Below are 23,721 nucleotides of genomic sequence, written 5' to 3'. Positions count from 1 at the left end.
AGATATGAGGTACGAGGTATAATAGATACGGTGGACACAGGTATGTAGTATATACAGCAGTGTACTGATATGTGAGGTACGAGGTATAATAGATGCAGTGTGTACAGCTATGTTAGGTACGAGGTATAATAGATATGGTGGACACAGGTATGTAGTATATACAGCAGTGTACTGATATGTGAGGTACGAGGTAGAATATATGAGGTGCATATATAGATATATAGTATATACAGCAGTGTACAGATATGAGGTACGAGGTATAATAGATACGGTGGACATAGGTATGTAGTATATACAGCAGTGTACTGATATGTGAGGTACAAGGTATAATAGATGCAGTATATATAGTATATACAGCAGTGTACAGATATGAGGTACGAGGTATAATAGATACGATGGACACAGGTATGTAGTATATACAGCAGTGTACTGATATGTGAGGTACGAGGTATAATAGATGTAGTGTGTACAGCTATGTTAGGTACGAGGTATAAAAGATATGGTGGACACAGGTATGTAGTATATACAGCAGTGTACTGATATGTAAGGTCTGAGGTATAATAGATGCAGTGTGTACAGATATATAGTATATACAGCAGTGTACTGATATGTGAGGTACAAGGTATAATAGATATGGTGGACACAGGTATATAATACATATACATCAGTGTACTGATATGTGAGGTACGAGGTATAATAGATAAGGTGGACACAGGTATATAATACATATACAGCAGTGTACTGATATGTGAGGTACGAGGTATAATAGATAAGGTGGACACAGGTATATAATACATATACAGCAGTGTACAGATATGAGGTACGAGGTATAATAGATACGGTGGACACAGGTATGTAGTATATACAGCAGTGTACTGATATGTGAGGTACGAGGTATAATAGATGCAGTGTGTACAGCTATGTTAGGTACGAGGTATAATAGATACGGTGGACACAGGTATGTAGTATATACAGCAGTGTACTGATATGTGAGGTACAAGGTATAATAGATATGGTGGACACAGGTATGTAGTATATACAGCAGTGTACTGATATGTAAGGTCTGAGGTATAATAGATGCAGTGTGTACAGATATATAGTATATACAGCAGTGTACTGATATGTGAAGTGCGAGGTATAATAGATAAGGTGGACACAGGTATATAATACATATACAGCAGTGTACAGATATGAGGTACGAGGTATAATAGATACGGTGGACACAGGTATGTAGTATATACAGCAGTGTACTGATATGTGAGGTATGAGGTATAATAGATGCAGTGTGTACAGCTATGTTAGGTACGAGGTATAATAGATATGGTGGACACAGGTATGTAGTATATACAGCAGTGTACTGATATGTGAGGTACAAGGTATAATAGATATGGTGGACACAGGTATGTAGTATATACAGCAGTGTACTGATATGTAAGGTCTGAGGTATAATAGATGCAGTGTGTACAGATATATAGTATATACAGCAGTGTACTGATATGTGAAGTGCGAGGTATAATAGATAAGGTGGACACAGGTATATAATACATATACAGCAGTGTACAGATATGAGGTACGAGGTATAATATATACGGTGGACACAGGTATGTAGTATATACAGCAGTGTACTGATATGTGAGGTACGAGGTATAATAGATGCAGTGTGTACAGCTATGTTAGGTACGAGGTATAATAGATATGGTGGACACAGGTATGTAGTATATACAGCAGTGTACTGATATGTGAGGTACAAGGTATAATAGATATGGTGGACACAGGTATGTAGTATATACAGCAGTGTACTGATATGTGAGGTACGAGGTATAATAGATGCAGTGTGTACAGCTATGTTAGGTACGAGGTATAATAGATATGGTGGACACAGGTATGTAGTATATACAGCAGTGTACTGATATGTGAGGTACAAGGTATAATAGATATGGTGGACACAGGTATGTAGTATATACAGCAGTGTACAGCTATGTTAGGTACGAGGTATAATAGATATGGTGGACACAGGTATGTAGTATATACAGCAGTGTACTGATATGTGAGGTACAAGGTATAATAGATGCAGTGTGCATATGCCGTATTTTTCACCCTATAAGACGCACCTGCCCATGACTCACCTAGGTTTTAGAGGGTGAAAATAGTAAAAAATAATAATTTAGAAGTCTATGGGCTGCATAACGGATCCGTCCCGTTTCCATTATGACAGAATGAATAACATAATGACTCTAAAGGCATTCTTTTATGCATTTCTATCATAGAATTGTGTTATTGTCCGTGGAAACGGAATCCATAATGCAGTTCTGCTTTTACCACCAAACGAAGTGTGAACGAATTTCAAAATATGAAATTCGCTCTTCTCTATTCACTTTATTAAGAGTGGGGTCATTTTATTAGAATTAGGGTCATTAGGGGTACCTTAGGGAGGGCAGGGCACAGCTTTCACAGTGCACGTAGCCAGGAGCAGTCACGTGTGAAGACAGAAAGGCAGAGCAGGCATGTGTGACAGGGAAGTCTGCCTGCTCCTGCGTTCCCATTCAATTGTCCTCCTCCATAACAGCGCATCGCATTCAGGCCGGCCTGTCCCTACCACCCAGCACTTGCTGCAGCCGGCCGGCCGGCCCTTACCATAGACTAGGGTTGTTGCGGGTATTGAAATATTGATACCCAATCGATACTTTTGTCCCGGTATCGATACAATACCAGGATTTGACATTTATCGATACTAGGCTGCCCTACTGCGCAGCCTAGCATCACAGAAGATGAGCGCGCTGCTGTCAGCGTGCTTATGTTCTCTCAGCAGCACAGATGAGAAGGAGTCACTCCATCCCTCCCCCCTGAGCCGCTGCTCCTGCCAATAAGAAGAGAGACGAGAGGAGGAGGGCGGGGGCACTGCACTACCAATGATAGTAGAGGATCTTTCATGGGTCCAAACATTGTAAACTAACTATCAGGATATGTAGCGCAGCGCCCAGGGATCTCACTGCACTTACTATTATTCCTGGGCGCCGCTTTGTTCGCCCTCTGTGGCCCCCGGTATATTCTCCAGCTCTGTATGCTAATTGCTAGCATCGAAGCAATGGGGAGGAGACTGCCCTTTTTCTCAATGGGCGTTCCTTCTCCCTGGCTGTAGCGCTGTCCAATCAAAGCGCAGAGCGTCACAGCCAAGGAGAAAAAAAATCACCTTCTCCCAAAGGAACACCCATTGAGGAAAAAGGGCAGGAGAATATAGCTGGAGAATATACCGGGGGCCACAGCGGGCGAACAGAGCGGCGCCCAGGAATAATAGTAAGTTCAGTGAGATCCCTGGGCGCTGCGCTACATATCTTGATAGTTTACAATGTTTGGACCCATGAAAGGTCCTCTTTAACCTTTAATAGAGGAGGCAGGTGCAGGCAGCAGAATTACATAGCCGGCACCTGAGAGGTTAACTGCCGCTGATCTGCTGCTGACACCCGCCTGGTAGCGCAGTGCCCCCCCCCCCCTCCCAGTATTAAACTCATTGGTGGCGCAGTGCATCCCCCCCTTCCCCAGTATTAAAATAATTGGTGGCAGTGGCAGCTTCTGATCGGAGCCCCAGCAGTGTAATCCCGGGGCTGCGATCGGTTAGCATGGCAGCCAGGACGCTACTAAAGCCCTGGCTGCCATGGTAATCTCCCTGCTGCTGTGTGTACTATGCACAGGGCAGCAGGGAGAGTGGGAAGTCCTATTCACCCTAATAGAGCTCTATTAGGGTGAATAGGACAAGGGATTAAAAGACCCCAGGTTCTAGCCCCTAAGGAAGCTAATAGTTATTAAATAAAAAGTAAAAAAAAACACCAAAATATTAAGTATAAATCACCCCCTTTCCCAATTTTACATATAAAATATATAAACAAATAAACATATCGCCACGTCCAAACTATTAAAATATAAAAACAGAAAAAATAAAACTGCACGATTCGCCTTTTTAAAATGCAGAATGCACACGGCTTTTTGGGGGTTTTATTTTTTTTGCGTGGTATCGCAATATTTTTTTATGGTATCGAAATTGAATCAAAATTTTGGTATCGCAACAACCCCAGCACAGACAACCCGCAGAGCCGACCAGCCCCTGCATCACGCCATCTCCAGCGGCGGCTGGTCCCTGCCTAGACACAATTGCAGCGCGCCCAACGTTTCCTCCCAGCACCCGCAGTGCAGCCGGCCCTTCCATTCCAGCACTGCAGCAAGGTATCGTAACAAGCAAAGCGCCGGACATATTTTTCCCTATTTGGGGGGGGGGGGGGGGAGTGCGTCTTATTGGGCAAAAAATACGGTGTGTATATATATATATATATATATTTATATTATACAGCATTGTACTTACGGTAGGTGGGTGATATGCACGATATGAATTTGTGCAACGATACAGATTTTCTCTATTTCGCCAGACCACGATATGACCACGGTCACTCACCGCTCTGTGGCCTCCCGACTCTGCAATGCTCTGTACTGACCAGGGCCTGGCGTGCGTGTGTGACGTCAGGTCCCGCCCAATTCATGCTGGGAAGAAGACGCGACACCTGCGGACTCCATCAGCCAGCTGCTGACGAGCACCCTGCAGGAAAGGTAAGTATAATAACAGCGATTCTTCTGGGCGGGGCTGGAGGATATGGCCCCATGGCCATATTTGCAAAGGATGGCCATGGGGCTGATCTGATGGCACTGGCTCTGGGAGACATGTCTGATGATGGAAAATGCCATGGGGCTGATGGCACTGGCTCTGAGTGAGATGTATGATGATGGCAAATGCCATGGGGCTGATGGCACTGGCTCTGGGGGACAAGTATGAAATTTGTGTTTTACTAACACTTAGTGTTCATCTTTACATTGTTTGGAAAAAGATTTGTTACACAATAGACATAAAAAAAATGTCTAGAAAAGTTCTGTAATTTGTATTTTTTGTATACATACAAAAGAAAATAATTATCACAATATATATTGCATATCACACATGCTTCAAATTATATTGCAATATAGATTTTAGGCCATATCGCCCACCCCTAATTGTAGATGCAGTGTTCTAAGCTATATAGTATATTCAGCAGTGGACCCATATGTAAGGTACATGGTAGAATAGATGCAGTGTGTACAGATATATAGTATATACAGCAGTGCAGTAATATGTGAGGTATGTCGGGGATATAAAGCAAAAGGCTTTATATAACACAGTGATAGGCAAACTGCGGCTCTCCAGCTGTTGCAGAACTACAACTCCCAGCATGCAAAGACTGCCTACAGCTTTCAGCCTACAGCAGGGCATGGTGGGAGTTGTAGTTTTGCAACAGCTGGAGAGCCGCAGTTTGCCTATCACTGATATAACAGAAAGGTTCAAAGAAAAATTTCAAATGATTTTGATCCTCGAGGTGGACATACAGGGAGTGCAGAATTATTAGGCAAGTTGTATTTTTGAGGATTAATTTTATTATTGAACAACAACCATGTTCTCAATGAACCCAAAAAACTCATTAATATCAAAGTTGAATATTTTTGGAAGTAGTTTTTAGTTTGTTTGTAGTTTTAGCTATTTTAGGGGGATATCTGTGTGTGCAGGTGACTATTACTGTGCATAATTATTAGGCAACTTAACAAAAAACAAATATATACCCATTTCAATTATTTATTTTTACCAGTGAAACCAATATAACATCTCAACATTCACAAATATACATTTCTGACATTCAAAAACAAAACAAAAACAAATCAGTGACCAATATAGCCACCTTTCTTTGCAAGGACACTCAAAAGCCTGCCATCCATGGATTCTGTCAGTGTTTTGATCTGTTCACCATCAACATTGCGTGCAGCAGCAACCACAGCCTCCCAGACACTGTTCAGAGAGGTGGACTGTTTTCCCTCCTTGTAAATCTCACATTTGATGATGGACCACAGGTTCTCAATGGGGTTCAGATCAGGTGAACAAGGAGGCCATGTCATTAGATTTTCTTCTTTTATACCCTTTCTTGCCAGCCACGTTGTGGAGTACTTGGACGCGTGTGATGCAGCATTGTCCTGCATGAAAATCATGTTTTTCTTACCTTGCAGACTTCTTCCTGTACCACTGCTTGAAGAAGGTGTCTTCCAGAAACTGGCAGTAGGACTGGGAGTTGAGCTTGACTCCATCCTCAACCCAAAAAGGCCCCACAAGCTCATCTTTGATGATACCAGCCCAAACCAGTACTCCACCTCCACCTTGCTGGCGTCTGAGTCGGACTGGAGCTCTCTGCCCTTTACCAATCCAGCCATCTGGCCCATCAAGACTCACTCTCATTTCATCAGTCCATAAAACCTTAGAAAAATCAGTCTTGAGATATTTCTTGGCCCAGTCTTGACGTTTCAGCTTGTGTGTCTTGTTCAGTGGTGGTCGTCTTTCAGCCTTTCTTACCTTGGCCATGTCTCTGAGTATTGCACACCTTATGCTTTTGGGCACTCCAGTGATGTTGCAGCTCTGAAATATGGCCAAACTGGTGGCAAGTGGCATCTTGGCAGCTGCACGCTTGACTTTTCTCAGTTCATGGGCAGTTATTTTGCGCCTTGGTTTTTCCACACGCTTCTTGCGACCCTGTTGACTATTTTGAATGAAACGCTTGATTGTTCGATGATCACGCTTCAGAAGCTTTGCAATTTTAAGAGTGCTGCATCCCTCTGCAAGATATCTCACTATTTTTGACTTTTCTGAGCCTGTCAAGTCCTTCTTTTGACCCATTTTTCCAAAGGAAAGGAAGTTGCCTAATAATTATGCACACCTGATATAGGGTGTTGATGTCATTAGACCACACCCCTTCTCATTACAGAGATGCACATCACCTAATATGCTTAATTGGTAGTAGGCTTTCGAGCCTATACAGCTTGGAGTAAATCAACATGCATAAAGAGGATGATGTGGTCAAAATACTCATTTGCCTAATAATTCGGCACGTAGTGTATATGACACCTCAAAAAGAGTTCTATCGGTTATTTAATTATATTGTGCAATCAGTAAAACAAGGTACAAGCATCTTATGCAAAAATATAAATGATTTATTATACAATTTATATACAATCAATAACAATGAATATAAAACCAATGATGGTTAGTAAAATGTAGTACCCCAAATCCACCACAAGATGGCACCAACACAAATATCAGCGTATACGCAGTACCTCTCAGATATAAGAATATAATACAATCCGTTTTGATCACAATTTTAGATATAAAAACTCAATAACGTTCATAAACGATACGAACCCTTGCTCTGCACCCAACTATGACAAATCTTGGATAATGGAGTAGCAATATAAATGATCAAGCCTGGTATTGACTATGGGATGAAATTATTCCAATCAGAGAGTTACCTCTGAAATCAATATTTAGGTCTTTTATTCAGCAATATGCATCTTTGCTAATTATTAACAATATTGATGTAGCACTTTTAACAACTATACATCCGCCAACAGCGGGGATTGTGCTAAATATCACGCTGATTAATTTATATCAATACTACACGAAACAAAGTTATACATTATCGAGAATACAGGTGATGTGCAGAGACTAAGGGAAGTCAGCTCTACGGTACGCCGCCCAGTGATCGGAACACGGTGCCTGCTCAAATCATTTAGCAGGCACCACGGCTAAATGCCATGATCGTGTCGGCGATCTCCGCAAACCGCAGGTCAATTCAGACCTGCTGTTTGTGGCTTTTTATTGTGCGGGCGGCGTGCCATCGGGCCCCCTGGATCTCACAGGCCCCGGAAGCTGTATGAGTAATACACACAGTATTACTCATACAGCCAATGCATTCCAATACAGAAGTATTGGAATGCATTGTAAAGGATTAGACCCCCAAAAGTGGGACAAAAATAAAGTGAAAAAAAAAAAGTTGAAAAAATTAAGTTTTCCCCCCAAAAAATTTAAAGTTTCAAGTGAAAATAAACAAAAACGTAGTTTTCCCCAAATAAAGTGAAAAAAAAATAAGGGGGGGGGGGGGGGTATACATATTAGGTATCGCCGCATCCGTATCGACCGGCTCTATAAAAATATCACATGACCTAACCCCGCAGATGAACACCGTAAAAAAAATTAAATAAAAACTGTGCTAAATAAACTATTTTTTGTCACCTTACATCACAAAAAGTGTAATAGCAAGTGATCAAAAAGTCACACGCACCCCAAAATAGTGCCAATAAAACAGTCATCTCATTCCGCAAAAATCATGCCCTACCCAAGGTAAATCACCCAAAAACAGAAAAAATTTGGGCTCTCAGACTATGGAAACACTAAAACATTATTTTTTTTTTCTTCAAAAAAGAAATCATTGTATAAAACTTACATAAATAAAAAAAAATAAGTATACATATTAGGTATCGCCGCATCCGTGACAACCTGGTCTATAAAAATATCACACGATCTAACCTGTCTGATGAATGTTGTAAATAACAAAAAATAAAAACGGTCATTTCTTGTTATCTTGCCTCACAAAAAGTGTAATATAGAGCAACCAAAAATCATATGTACCATAAACTAGTACCAACAATACTGCCACCCTATCCTGTAGTTTCTAAAATGGGGCCATTTTCTTGGAGTTTCTACTCTAGGGGTGCATCGGGGGGGGGGGGGGGGGCTTCAAATGGGACATGGTGTCAAAAAAAAAAAAAATCCAGCAAAATCTGCCTTCCAAAAACCGTATGACATTTCTTTCCTTCTGCGCCCGACCGTGTGCCCGTACAGCAGTTTACGACCACATATGGGGCGTTTCTGTAAACGACAGAATCAGGGCCATAAATATTGAGTTTTGTTTGGCTGTTAACCCTTGCTTTGTGAAAGTAAAAAAAAAATATTAAAATGGAAAATCTGCCAAAAAAGTGAAATTTTGAAATTGTATCTCTATTTTCCATTAATTCTTGTGGAACACCTAAAGGGTTAATAAAGTTTGTAAAATCAGTTTTGAATACCTTAAGGGGTTGTAGTTTATAGAATGGGGTCATTTTTGGGTGGTTTCTGGGTTTTTGAAAATTTCTGAAAAGTTTCAAGATTTGCTTCTATACTTCTAAGCCTTGTAACATCCCCCAAAAATAAAATATCATTCCCAAAATGATCCAAACATGAAGTAGACATTTGGCTAATGTAAAGTAATAACTATTTTTGCAGGTATTACTATGTATTATAGAAGTAGAGAAATTTAAACTTTTTGGGGTAAATTTGGTTTTTTTTTTATAAATAAAAATGATTATATTTGTTTTACTTCATTTTACCAGTGTCATGAAGTACAACATGTGACGAACAAACAGTCTCAGAATGGCCTGGATAAGTAAAAGCGTTTTAAAGTCATTAGCACTTAAAGTGACACTGGTCAGATTTGCAAAAAATGGCCTGGTCCTTAAGGTGAAACTGGTCCTTAAAAGGGGTTGTCCAGGTTCAGAGCTGAACCTGGACAGCCCTCCATTTTCACCCCAGCAGCCCCCCTGACATGAGCATCGGAGCAGTTCATGCTCCGATGCTCTCCTTTGCCCTGCGCTAAATCGCGCAGGGCAAAGGCATTTTTCAGAGTTCCGGTGACGTACCGGGCTCTCCATGGGGCTGACAGGAACCCCGGTGACGTCACCGGCACTGATGGGTGGGATTTAGCGCTGCCCTAGCCAGTAAAACGGCTAGGGCAGAGCTAAAGCCCGCCCCTCAGAGCCGGTGACGTCACCGAACACACTGCTGGGCGGAAGTTACCGCCCGGCAGTGTGTTATTAAAAACAAAAGAGCCCGTGCCCTGCGCGATCTAGCGCAGGGCACTGGAGCGCATCGGAGCATGAGATGCTCCGATGCTAGGCTCAGGGGGGCTGCCGGGGTGAAAATAACGGTATGTCCGGGTTCAGCTCTGAACCTGGACAACCCCTTTAAGGGGTCAAAATACATACAAAATGGTGACTATAAGAATATGGCCTTTTATACACACACACAGAGAATGAAAAATATAAAAATTAGATATATAGATATATATATATATATCTATCTATCTATCTCCAGAAAATGGACTTCACTCCAGTAGACTGAAATAGTGATTCCTTTATTCGTTCCTTTTTTCAAGGCTCCTTCCAGAGCCGAAACGTTGCATAAAGGAACCACTATTTCAGTCTACTGGAGTGCCGTCCATTTTCTGGATACATTGGTGGGGTAGGAAGTAGATTCCCCAGGAACGTGCACCCATTTTTCCCGATTATAGCCAGTGCCGCCATTTTTTCTTTATATATATATATATATATATATATATATATATATATATATATATATATATATATATATATACACATATACATATACACATACACATACACACACTGCATCTATTATACCTCTCACCATGGAACCTGTGACGTCACACCTCATTTTACCCACTCCATTCTAACTTCTACCCTAATAAAACACAAGACACTTTTTTCTTCTCAAAAGTACTTTATTACTTCTTACAGAAAAATACAGGTTCTTGTAAATCTGGTCACACAGTGGGAACGATTACCCCTGGTAGTAACAGTACAGAGTAGAGGTTACCATAACTCTCCTTGAAATGGTTAAATATACTTACTACTGCTTCACCTTAAAGGCACAGTAACCTCCAATGATTATTTGCTTCCAGTAGATAATTTTGGCCACTTCCACAGCTACAAACAATATAAACAACCTGGTATTCTGTGGTTGTTTCTGCTGAGTGTCAATAGATTTGTAGAGACTATAAAGGATTATTCCCTGTGGTAGTACATACTTCAGATACAACCCTCTGATGGTGCTCAGTAGAAAGGAGAATGCCTGTATTCACACTAGTACAATCTCAATCCACCCACAGGCTAGGGGCCAGGGCATAGAGCGACCATATAGTGAGAGGATTATCACATCCACAAAGCCGTAGTACAGGAATCCTCTGGCTCTCCGGCTGTTCCGAAACTACATCTCCCAAAATGCTATATTCACTTTTATGGGAGTTATAAGAACAGCCGAACAAGTGTGCACGCTGGGAGTTGTAGTTTCACAACAGCTGGAGTGACAATGGTTGCTGAGCCATACTGGAGTATGACAGGGTGTAGTCAGAATGTGGAAAAAGGGTGACTGGAAAGGCCATGTAATAAAAGTACATACTTTATGTATCCTATTTGTATTTCATTACATAAAACAAATGACAATGAAAAATACAGAATTATCAGGTTACAATGTCTTTAAGAAATGAATCTATTCCAAAGTCATAAATAAAAGCAAGTTTTTGATTAAACTAGCATGTGAATATAATCCAGGAGATTCCAGGATCAGCAGCAGCATCCCCCCCCCCCCCCCCCCCCGCATCGACTATCATCACTTAGATGAGCCTTTAAGGCTACTTTCAGACAAGTGTGTTCATTCCAGGAAGCACGCTGTGTGCAAGCTGCTCCTGTGAAGTGAACTCACAACTTTATAATGATTTATGATGTTAATTCCAGTCTTACCGCCTCTACGAGTAGCCATTTCATCAAGTCGGCGCTGTTTTGCTTGTATAACCATTGCAGAGGAAAACATTGCTAAATAATTGCTACATATACAAAACGTAACGAGTCGCAATAACTTGAATCCCAGGAACTTATATATACACATACACACACACTGCATTGTTTTATTCCATTTCCACTTTTCTTTTTTATCTTTTAATGTTTATGTAAGTGCAATAAGTATGCATTTTTAGCATGTGTCAAGTGACTATATCGCTTGTTGAGAAGGCCTCTGTGGGGTTCGGATGACCACATTGGTATGCTTCTATTGTACATAAATTTGATCAATAAATCTCAACAATTTTAAACCATTTAGTGTGTCCGTATAATGCCAGATAGAAGAGTGCCCCCCCCCCCATCTTTCTATTTTTTTTACAATTTTAACGACGGTGGGTGTGTCGTGGGGGGAGTGCACCGAACCATTGTCAGGCCAATTGGTAGAGCCACTATACTTTCTATATCCTTACCAATAACCCCACACTGTAGCCCATGTTCAGTAGATGTCATATCACTCATTTTTTTTCATGATATGCCCCTCCGTTGCACTGCTCTGCCCCTCGTTCTGTTTAGGCGCCCTGTATGCTAATTATTAGCATTGCAAAAGGGAGGAGAAGACATCAGCTTTTCTCAGTGGGCATCTCTTCTATCTGTCTGTGGAGTTGTCCAAACACAGCGGAGCGCGTCACAGCCAAGGAGAAAAAACAGCTCACCTTCTCCCTGGCTGTGACGAGCTCCGCTGGCTGTACCGATGCTATTAATTAGCATGCAGGGCGCCTAAACAGAACGAGGGGCACAGCGGCACAACGGGAGAGCACATCCTGAAATAATTTAGCAATCTGACATCTAGGGAACATGGGCTACAGTGTAAGGTATCGCTTTTATAAAGTAAAAACTGGTAAAAGGTCATCTTTAATCATTATAATGTTGCACGTTCACTTCACAGGAGCAGCATTCAGGCCGTTCACACACGGAGCGCGTTTTCCAAGAATGAACACACTTGTCTGAAAGCAGCCTAACACAATTGTAATTTGAATTTCTAAAAGCCGTGGCACAGAGCAAAAGCCTTTTCCACAACCATTTGGTTTGTGACAACTACAGTCATATCACCCTGCAAAACATCCTATGGATCTGCATGTGCAAAAGAGCAAGCTCAGATAATCCGCCTGCTGCTACAAAATAGGTTAAAGGGGTTGTCTGGAAGTTCATATTGATGACCGATCCTCAAATATCAGATCTAATCCTACAACCAGGCCCCCGCCGATCAGCTCTGTGACCAACAAGGCATCTTCTTAGGCCATGTGATTTCACAGAACATCGGTTACTATGACCTAGTTGCAGCTCAGCCCCATTCAAGTCAACAGGGATGAGCTGTAATACCAAGCACTGCCACTATACAATGTACAGCGCTGTGCTTGTTTAAGCGCCTGGGAAGCCGCTGCAGCTTCCCAAAACAGCTTACAGGTCATTAACATCACATTGGTTGGGTGATATTGATGACCTATCCTGTGGAAAGGTCATCAATATATTTTCCTGGATAACCCCTTTAAAGGAGTCTAGTAATAATTTATGACAAATCAATACATTTTCATAATGAGTTAAACAATTGATTGCTAAGAGCTTCTTATACAGCTCCCAGAACAAGCATTGAGCTGAAAAGGACAGCTCAGCTAAAAATAAAAAATAATAATATGTTCTGCTGTCAGTGCCGTTGTCAGAGGTTTTTCAAGCAATGTTGATTGGATAAGAGCAACTGATAGACTGAGCTATTGCTCTACATTATGTTCTTTTCAGTTGAATTCCAGGCAATCATGTAGTCCTCAAAGCACTAGTTCCAAAAGCTGTATAGTGGGACCCTTACCCCCTGCCATTTCAACACATCCCAATGAGGGAACCTGCCATTTGTTTAAAAAAAAAACAAAAAAAAAACACTGACAATATGTTACCCGTTTACATCACTTTATCAGAATTAAAGTGACTCTTTAAAAGGCGCTTACTAATGTTCCTAACCGCATTGACACGGACTAATATGGACCCAGAATCACCACCTGCCCGCTATAAGCCTGTCCTTCTTGTTCTGTGCATATGGAAGACATTTCTCTGTTTTGGCCTCTACTCTCTGACCTGATGGCAGGCACAATACCTGGTATTTGGAGAATTATTGCTTCTGGCGTCATTGAAAAATACAAACATAAAAAAGGCAGTCAAACTTCTACTGATATGAGAAAGTGAGATTCATTATGGAAATAGCACTTTAAAGGGGTTGTCCAGCTTTTAGTAAGTGATGGCATGTCCTCAGGATAGGCCAGCAGTAGCTGATCGGCAGGTCCGACACCCCATAGATCCGCTGTTTGGGTGTAGCTCAGGCGTCTGAACTGTGAGGGAGCTAGTAACTCCAGTCAGTCAATGGGAGCACAGGCTTTGCCCTTTACACAGTAGTTCTGGCACTGAAGCTACAACCAAACAGCTGATCAGCGGAGTGTTGGCAGTAAGTGATGGCTTATCCTGAGGATGGGCATCACTTCGTAAAAGCTGGACAATCCCTTTAATGATCCACATTTAGATCATAGGGCTGTTTTTATACACTTACGTCACTTGCAAAAGCTCCCCAAACTAAACTTCTCTGTGCATTTCATGAACAGGTATTACTTCTGAAGAGAGGGGTAAGGGGCATGTGATATTGCACAAACCAAGAATCAAGTTAGACATTTTATCTGATCATTTCTTATAACACGTAACAGCGATTGTTCTCTCATGGTTTTCCTCACAGCTCAGAAAGCTGCTTAACTGCCAATAAAAGGAGGATATTACAAAAATAAATAAATATCTTTTGTACAGAGTCTTCAGTTTTGTATTACAGCACTTTATAAAAAGGGGGAAAAAAGAGAAACAAACAGACGATGCTCCGTGATGCATCACGCACAGGATTGACCGCACACATCCCCAGATCCTCTGCGCTTGTAAAGGAATGTTAGATCCCGAGATAGGTCAGTCAACGGAAGCAGATCCTTACTGGCCACCATTGTAGGCGTAATCTGCTTTATTGTGCATGATCAGCTTGTTATCCACAAAGTAGAAGCTATCGGATCTCGTCTCATATGGGTTATCAATCATCAAGCGAACTGTGGGGGGAAAGAAAACAAAATGGCGTCACTGACTTTCTACAGCTATATGGTTATACCAGACCATACTTTTCTCACAACTTTGCTGTATGAACAATTTTTCTTCTGTAATAAATAAACCGACAGCTTTCTTTCCTGTCGTGCAAAGGAAAGAAACTTGTCACTCATCGTCTGCGGGCAGATCAGCGCTGGACTCGTCTCCAGCAGCGCTGGCTTGGGCCGCAGGATGGAGCAGGTCAGTGCTCTAAGTGGCGACTACCATCACAGCAGTGACAGACCACTGAAATCAGCTGGTCTGTCGCTAGACCAGGGATCAGCAGCCTTCGGCACTCCAGCTGCTGTGAAACTACAACTCCCAGCATGCACACGTACTTGGCTGTTCTTGTGACTCCCACTGAAGTGAAAGGATTCTGGGAATTGTAGCTTGTGCCAGAAGTTGCTGATCCCTGTGCTAGACTGCGAGGGCAGCATACGATGTGACAGGTTCCCTTTAAATGTTACAAAATAAATGGCACTGAAAATATTCAAAACCCACAAGCATTTTAAAAACCCTGAAATCAAAAGGTAGGAGGCCTTAGGGCTCGTGCACACAAGCAAGCTTCATGCATGGGTGCATTCAGTATTTAAAGCAGACCACCTACAGCAAAAACGTACTCCATAAAATCAATGTGTTTATGCACACAGGCAGTTTTTTTCTCATGCACGATTGATATGCGCAAAAGAAACATGCAGCATGTTTTCTCTTTTGTGTTTTCCACAAAGAAAGATCCCATAGAAATTATCTTTTTTTTTTTTTATGGGTCTGTGTGAAAAACACAACCAAACGCAGGCCATCTGTATTGTTGCGATTTCATAATGGACTTGCCCAATCAAGTCAACAGGCAGGGCCGACGCTTCCATAGAGGCAAGGGGGGCAAGCCATGTGGTATACAGCTCTTACAACGGGATCTCCGATTTCTATATTAAAAAGTATTTAACAAAAAAAATTAAAAAAAATATATATACTTACTAAGGTCTTCTGAAATTTGTGGAAATTCATACATGTGCTCACATGTGTTACTGCTGTTTGGAATGCAAAAGCCAAAGTCAAAATCAAAGCTTTTCAGTATGCGATTGCGGAAATAATGCCTCTCAATCATTCGGAAACTCTTCACGGGTTTGTCCCCTACGGTGAACTCCACACTAAAAAGAAAATGAGACACTGAGTAACAGTAGTGGACGGTACAAGTACAGCACAGGAACCACCACTGCAAGGGATTTATTACCAATCTCGTCCATGGCGAGGGTCTGGTAATACAGCTCTGCTCATTTACTTCAATGTGGATGAGCATTAATACCAGACGCAGCCTAAGAGAGGCGCTGTTTCAGGCAAAAACCAGACACTTGATTCTAACCCCAGAAACCTCTTTACTAATTGCCCAAAATCTGCCACTGGAAAGTCAGGACACTATTTAGGAGTAAATTCTGACCTAGTGCCAGTCACTATAGCAGGGATCAGTAACCTTTCGCACTCCAGCTGCTGTGAGACTACAGCTCCCAGCATGCACACTTGCTTAGCTATTCTTGTAACTCCCATAGAGGTGAGTGCCAGAGGTTGCTCATCCCAGCTCTATACCCAGGGGCGGATTGGGAACTTAAAGTGGACCTGGAAAAAAAACTAAAAAATAAAAGTGGCCCCATGTTGTAGGTGGGACTAAACTGATTGAAGACGGGGCAACATGAGTAGACAGGGACAGTGTAGCCAGCAGAATCAAATACCACAGTGCAGCACAAAACACTGCCGCCCTCTCCACAGTATGAAGCGGCAGCATGGTCCTCAGGATGGTAATACAGTTCAGAAGTGCAACAGCGGCTGTTGAGCATCAGATCATTATGTAAAAAAAAAAGCAAGTTTAAATGTCCCAATTCACAAAAAGATATAATTATTACCGTATTTTTCGCCCTATAAGACGCACCTAGGTTTTTGAGGAGGAAAATTAAAAAAAATTGACCCAAAAGGTGTGCTTTTGGTGGGTTTTGAACTAATGGTGGTCTGTGGGTGGCACTGTTATGGGGGATCATTGCGGGGGCATCTGTGGATGACCCATATATAGCATCTTATCTAATGTGTCATCCACAGATCCCCCCCATAACAGTGTCCCTGTGTAGTGAATGGGGGCCGGCATCTGTTTCTGTAATGGCAGCGGGGCCCCGATGCCTGCTTCATTCATAAAGTAGGTGGAGCAGGCGCGTGACGTAGTGAGCTACGCTACGAGCGCCAGCCCGGCCTCCTGACTGCCAAGAACTTTTTAAGATGATTGGAATACTTTAACAATACCCACAAGTTAGATATAATTACTGTATACTACAGTGAGCGGGGCCCGGTGTAGTAGAATACAGTGACTGCACCGGGCCCCACTGCCATTACAGAAACAGATGCCGGCCCCCGGCCCCTCCTCCCTCTTAGCCTATTCACCGGACGGTCGTAGCATTCGCCCCCATAAGACGCACTGTTACCGCAAAACTAACACGTTAAGTGACCGTGAAGAAGCATGCTTTTCATATGCTTCACTATATGGCACGAAACGCACAGTTAAGGAGCGGAAATACTTATACTTTCCGCTGTTACAGGGAACACAACGCCCATGGTTAACCTAGCCTCTCACTGATAACTGATTAAGTAAATATGTGTTCTGTTCTGCAGGACTAGACACTTGTATAAGTGAAGGGAATGGATAGTCAATAGCTCAAGACTGAAGCTGGAAACCATTTGAAAAACTGCCGTCATTCAGCTAAAGATGGTTATCTTAAACTTTAAACATGACTATGGGATTCTACTAGGGAAATCAGGTTTTACAATAAATGCCCCTTCCCGGATCCCCCCACTGCCCTATCGTCAGCAGAAGATCCGCACACAAAGGAGAAGACAGCAGCTTCCTGGCCAGTAGTTCTGTGGTAATGACATTCGCGTATTAAATACAAAGGAGTCGGACCATTTAGCTACCGACTCCACAGCCCTGCTAAACATGACATAATACTGTAATAAATGTAAGTGGACTGCATTACAAACGTGAGGGAGCAACAGCCAGAGTCTCCGAAATCACAAATGAGATAAAATAGGTCACTGATTAGGAGATGATTACATTCATTACATGTCGAGTTAGGATCAGTGAATACTCAATCATAACGCAGATAATGCAGACATGGAGATCACAGATCTAGAGCAATGCCCTTTCTGTAAGGTCTTAGTGGCTGGATACTGTAATTGTATTAGCAATTAAAGGGGTATTCCAGTAACTTGAAGTTATCCCCTACCCACAGAATGGGGAAAATAAACATGCCGGCAGTTTGAGCATGCGTTCTGCTTCTCCCTTCGTCACTATGGGACCTTCCGGAAATAACCGAGTGCTGTACTCTGCAGAAGTCTCAGAGATGAATGGTGCAAAAGTGCACATGCTCAACCTGCCACTCCGCTCCTTCATGGGGGCCTGCGGGATTCAGTACTATTGGACAGTGAATCGGGGTTATTTTTATATTACAGGGATACCCTTTTTAACCACGGCATGCCTGGCACAGTGAATTCTACACGCACAGACACGCGTCAAACAACGCTTGTAGCCCCTACTTACACTTATGCCACCCATGCATGTTCACTGCCAGACACAGCGCAGTGTCGTATGCAAGTCCTGGCAGAACCAACAACGGGCATATTGCAGTCTAAGGCTTCTTTCACACAAGCAATATGGAAATCTGTTCAGGAAAAACTGATGGCTTTACATGCAAGTTCAATCAGTTTTTTTTCAGCGATTGCGTTCAGTGCGTGCATTTTTTCTGTCCGGATTGTGTTTTTCATGTGCGTTTAGAAAAACCTGAAGAATAACAATCTACATCTCCCGGCCACCATCAGTGAAAACCACATTGCATCTGAATGCTATCCGTTTTTCACACAAGTCCCATTCACTTCTATGGAGCCAGGGCTGCGTGAAAAACGCACAATATAGAACATGCTGAGATTTTCCTGAACGCAGAGAGGATACGTGAAAAACTCATGTGCACAGACCCATTGAAATACAGTACAGACCAAAAGTTTGGACACACCTTCTCATTCAAAGAGTTTTCTTTATTTTCATGACTATGAAAATTGTAGATTCACACTGAAGGCATCAAAACTATGAATTAACACATGTGGAATTATATACATAACAAAAAAGTGTGAAACAACTGAAAATATGTCATATTCTAGGTTCTTCAAAGTAGCCACCTTTTGCTTTGATTACTGCTTTGCACACTCTTGGCATTCTCTTGATGATCTTCAAGAGGTAGTCACCTGAAATGGTCTTCCAACAGTCTTGAAGGAGTTCCCAGAGATGCTTAGCACTTGTTGGCCCTTTTGCCTTCACTCTGCGGTCCAGCTCACCCCAAACCATCTTGATTGGGTTCAGGTCTGGTAACTGTGGAGGCCAGGTCATCTGGCGCAGCACCCCATCACTCTCCTTCATGGTCAAATAGCCCTTACACAGCCTGGAGGTGTGTTTGGGGTCATCGTCCTGTTGAAAAATAAATGATGGTCCAACTAAACACAAACCGGATGGAATAGCATGCCGCTGAAAGATGCTGTGGTAGCCATGCTGGTTCAGTATGCCTTCAATTTTGAATAAACCCCCAACAGTGTCACCAGCAAAGCACCCCCACACCATCACACCTCCTCCATGCTTCACGGTGGGAACCAGGCATGTAGAGTCCATCCGTTCACCTTTTCTGCGTCGCACAAAGACACGGTGGTTGGAACCAAAGATCTCAAATTTGGACTCATCAGACCAAAGCACAGATTTCCACTGGTCTAATGTCCATACCTTGTGTTCTTTAGCCCAAACAAGTCTCTTCTGCTTGTTGCCTGTCCTTAGCAGTGGTTTCCTAGCAGATATTCTACCATGAAGGCCTGATTCACACAGTCTCCTCTTAACAGTTGTTCTAGAGATGTGTCTGCTGCTAGAACTCTGTGTGGCATTGACCTGGTCTCTAATCTGAGCTGCTGTTAACCTGCAATTTCTGAGGCTGGTGACTCGGATGAACTTATCCTCCGCAGCAGAGGTGACTCTTGGTCTTCCTTTCCTGGGGCGGTCCTGCACGTGAGCCAGTTTCTTTGTAGCGCTTGATGGTTTTTGTGACTGCACTTGGGGACACTTTGAAAGTTTTCCCAATTTTTCGGACTGACTGACCTTCATTTCTTAAAGTAATGATGGCCACTCGTTTTTCTTTACTTAGCTGCTTTTTTCTTGCCATAATACAAATTCTAAGAGTCTATTCAGTAGGACTATCAGCTGTGTATCCACCTGACTTCTCCACAACGCAACTGATGGTCCCAACCCCATTTATAAGGCAAGAAATCCCACTTATTAAACCTGACAGGGCACACCTGTGAAGTGAAAACCATTTCAGGTGACTACCTCTTCAAGCTCATCAAGAGAATGCCAAGAGTGTGCAAAGCAGTAATCAAAGCAAAAGGTGGCTACTTTGAAGAACCTAGAATATGACATATTTTCAGTTGTTTTACACTTTTTTGTTATGTATATAATGCCACATGTGTTAATTCATAGTTTTGATGCTTTCCGTGTGAATCTACAATTTTCATAGTCATGAAAATGAAGAAAACTCTTTGAATGAGAAGGTGTGTCCAAACTTTTGGTCTGTACTGTAAATGGGTCAGGATTCAGTCCGGATGCTATGTGTTCACTACACGCATGGTACCCGGATGGCAAACTCGCTCGTGTAAAAGAGGCCTAGGGGTGGCCTTAGATAATGGTCTGCCAAATCCAGCCAGACATCTAACACGTGTAAGGCTTTCTTGACTCTTTGCTGAAGGCAGATATCTAGCAAAAGATTCAAGCATGCCTGATCCCTTTTCTTCTCAAGGTAGATAAGGGTGTCTGACAGCAGCTCATTCTGTTGAGGATCTAGCAGATTATTGGGAAGAAAGCGTGTCTTCCCGACAATTTGCTAATTGCTAGCGGAGGAGACCAGAGGAGAGATCGCTCATGCCATTGCTCTTCCCCATAAAGACTCGTTTTCGGGCGGCAGACCGTTTACACGGCACAATCTGCCCCGGGAAACGATGATCTTTTGTGCTGCAGAAAATATATAATTACCCGATGAACGAGCGTTTCGGCAGTGCATTTACACCACAAAATCACCGCTAACGAATGTTCAACTGTCGGACTGTGTAAAAGGCTTTTAAGGTGTATGGCCACCTCACATGCCATCCTCATTTCCCAGAAAGCAGATGTCAAGATAACCCCATACATATTATATACACTGATATCTATATAACATGCATGATCCACTTAGGAAAAATGGAGAAACGTTAGATAAATCCGCTTGCATAGAGCTTTAATCCGAATTTCTCTAATACTCACGTAGCACCAACTTTTCGAAGTCTAAGGAATGCTGGTGTGAATTGATATCGTACAAAACGTCCGGCACTACTATCCACCTGTCCCGATTCTTCATCTTCATCTTCTTGTTCTATATAAAAAATGCAATTTTTTTTTTTTTAGAAAAGTAATTCTGACGCCAGGCCGCACTAGTATAAAATAACCTTATTCAGAAAGTAATTCTGACGTCAGGCCGCACTAGTATAAAATAACCTTATTCAGAAAGTAATTCTGACGCCAGGCCGCACTAGTATAAAATAACCTTATTCAGAAAGTAATTCTGACGCCAGGCCGCACTAGTATGAAATAACCTTATTCAGAAAGTAATTCTGACGCCAGGCCGCACTAGTATAAAATAACCTTATTCAGAAAGTAATTCTGACGCCAGGCCGCACTAGTATAAAATAACCTTATTCAGAAAGTAATTCTGACGCCAGGCCGCACTAGTATAAAATAACCTTATTCAGAAAGTAATTCTGACGCCAGGCCGCACTAGTATAAAATAACCTTATTCAGAAAGTAATTCTGACGCCAGGCCGCACTAGTATGAAATAACCTTATTCAGAAAGTAATTCTGACGCTAGGCCGCACTAGTATGAAATAACCTTATTCAGAAAGTAATTCTGACGCTAGGCCGCACTAGTATGAAATAACCTTATTCAGAAAGTAATTCTGACGCTAGGCCGCACTAGTATGAAATGGGGCTTTGTTGAGTCGCAAATATTGACATGATCCTTTTCAGAGCAGCAAACTGGGTTGAGAATTGAGTAATACACAATGTGACTCCACAGAACCAAGTGCAATCTATTCAGCTCTTCCCTCCCCCATTTGCTTGTTTAATTTTTACTAGGTGTATACCTGTAAGGCCTCATGCACACAACCGTGGTTTTGGTCCGCATCCGATTCGCATTTTTTGCGGGTCAGATGTGGACCCATTCACTTCAATGGGGCCTCAAAAGATGCAGACAGAACAACCGTGTGCTGATTGCATCTGTTTGTCGGTTCCGTGGCTCCGTTTGGCGGATAAGGATAGGCCAGTATCCATGTTTTGAGGATCCGCAATCTGCAGACTGCAAAACAGGAATCAGTCGTCTGCATGAGCCACAAGGCATCGTTTACATCTCCGCTAAGAGATCCGAGAGACTGTTCCAGCACAGAGCAGCCTGCTGGATCCTCCATTTAACCACCGGATCCCCACTGACAGCAATGAGGTACGGCGGTGATCAGGCCGCTTTCTCGCATAAATGCCGGGTTTCATGCTGATAAAAACCGTTGCCCAACTCCCACCACTATTGCTTTTTTATGTGATTGCCTTAAAGGGAATCCGGTCACCTCTTTTTACTCTATAGAGCTGCGGACATGCACGGCTAGCTCGCCGCTAGCATGTCCGCAATATACCTGTCCCATATCTCTGAGTGGTTTATATATATGTAAATCAGCCTGGTAAGGAGCCCAAGGGGCTGCACTAACCGTTCTGCACCCCAGCCATGCCCCCTGTGAAGGAGCCCAGCACCGCCTGTATCCAGGAATCTCCGCCATGCTCACAAAGTCAGATCGCCGTAATCTCGCGGTGCGCAAGCTTATGCATGCGCAGTTCCTTCCCTGAGGCGGTGACGCTCTCCGCTGTGATTGGATCGCGGCACAGCCAGGGAGACGGAGACGCCCATTGAGAAACCCTGGCGTCTCCTCCTCCCTGTACCGATGCTCAGTATTAACATACCCAGCGGGAAAACTGCACGGGGGCACAGTGGGGTGTAGGAGCGATATTAAAAAAAAAAAAAAAAAAAAATCAGGCAGGGTGGTATTTACCATAATTAATACAAAACCATGAAAGATCCTCTTTAAGCTGTATTATTTTGCGCTGGTACTTGGATAGGTATGCAAGTCATGGCAGTACTGCACGGAGGCATCAGGACAGTATAATCCATGCACTAAATGGCAGCATTATAATCTTTGTGCTGCGTTATAGGTTGGCACCTCAGTTATCATGAATGCATTGTGTGAACAGTCCTCTATGATATGCCACCTTGCTGGTGGTTACCTGAGCAAGGCTTGGAGATCTCAAAGAGCACGGTGCCAGTCTCTAGATCCCGGATCTTAAAGCGAGTGAAGTCAATACCGTAGATATTCTCCTCAGGTTTACACAGGTAATCTGGTGAGAAGACAAAAGACAAGTGAGTGGAGGGTCCCCCGAGCAGCGCGCCCGCAGGGCCCCACCGCGAGACTTACTCTCCGTGACTCTGCTCAGGCCTAGGACGTGCTCCGGTCTCAGCTCCTTCAGGCCCAGCAGCTCGTGCTCGGTGACCGGAATCACTGCTCTGTGATCGGAGCCGCCTCCCTCCCTGCCCTGCACCCTCCGAGCTTTCAGACGGTTAATCACCCCACCCCCCGCTTTCTTGCGTTCTTCCTTAGCCGCCTCACGGTTCGACCCGCTCATTTCTACAAGATGGCGGCTGCCACCTCCGCTAGCGCCGTAACTATGGAGAGGAGGCGGGTACCACCGTTACTAGGCAACAGAAGAGAGCGTAAGGCGGCACAAATGAAGGGGCGTACGTCCAAAATATGCCCACACCAATGGGAAGCAGAGTCTGCACGTACACAAAGGCGGGCAGAGCGTGGGCTTCTCTCACCCCACCAGTCCTGCTCTGGAGCATCTGGGCTGTCCCTTGAATTTCCAAAATTCTCTA

The 23,721-nt window shown here is 43.1% G+C and overlaps 1 protein-coding gene across 1 annotated transcript; it reads right to left on the bottom strand.

Annotated features, from left to right (window-relative positions):
- Positions 1–11,109: 11,109 nt before the first annotated feature.
- UNC119B (unc-119 lipid binding chaperone B) lies at positions 11,110–23,518 on the bottom strand. The gene is made up of 5 exons (XM_044275441.1): positions 23,264–23,518; positions 23,076–23,186; positions 21,017–21,125; positions 15,634–15,806; positions 11,110–14,624 (listed from the first exon to the last, which is right to left on the bottom strand). Exons 1-5 carry the CDS (start codon positions 23,469–23,471, stop codon positions 14,512–14,514), a joined length of 714 nt encoding a protein of 237 aa, XP_044131376.1. The 5' UTR covers positions 23,472–23,518; the 3' UTR covers positions 11,110–14,511.
- Between the last annotated feature and the right edge of the window lie 203 nt (positions 23,519–23,721).

Source organism: Bufo gargarizans, chromosome 1 (genome assembly GCF_014858855.1).
Source record: "Bufo gargarizans isolate SCDJY-AF-19 chromosome 1, ASM1485885v1, whole genome shotgun sequence".
NCBI lineage: Eukaryota > Metazoa > Chordata > Amphibia > Anura > Bufonidae > Bufo > Bufo gargarizans.
The sequence above is the reverse complement of the archived record's forward strand: the minus strand, read 5'-3'. Positions and strand labels throughout refer to the sequence as shown.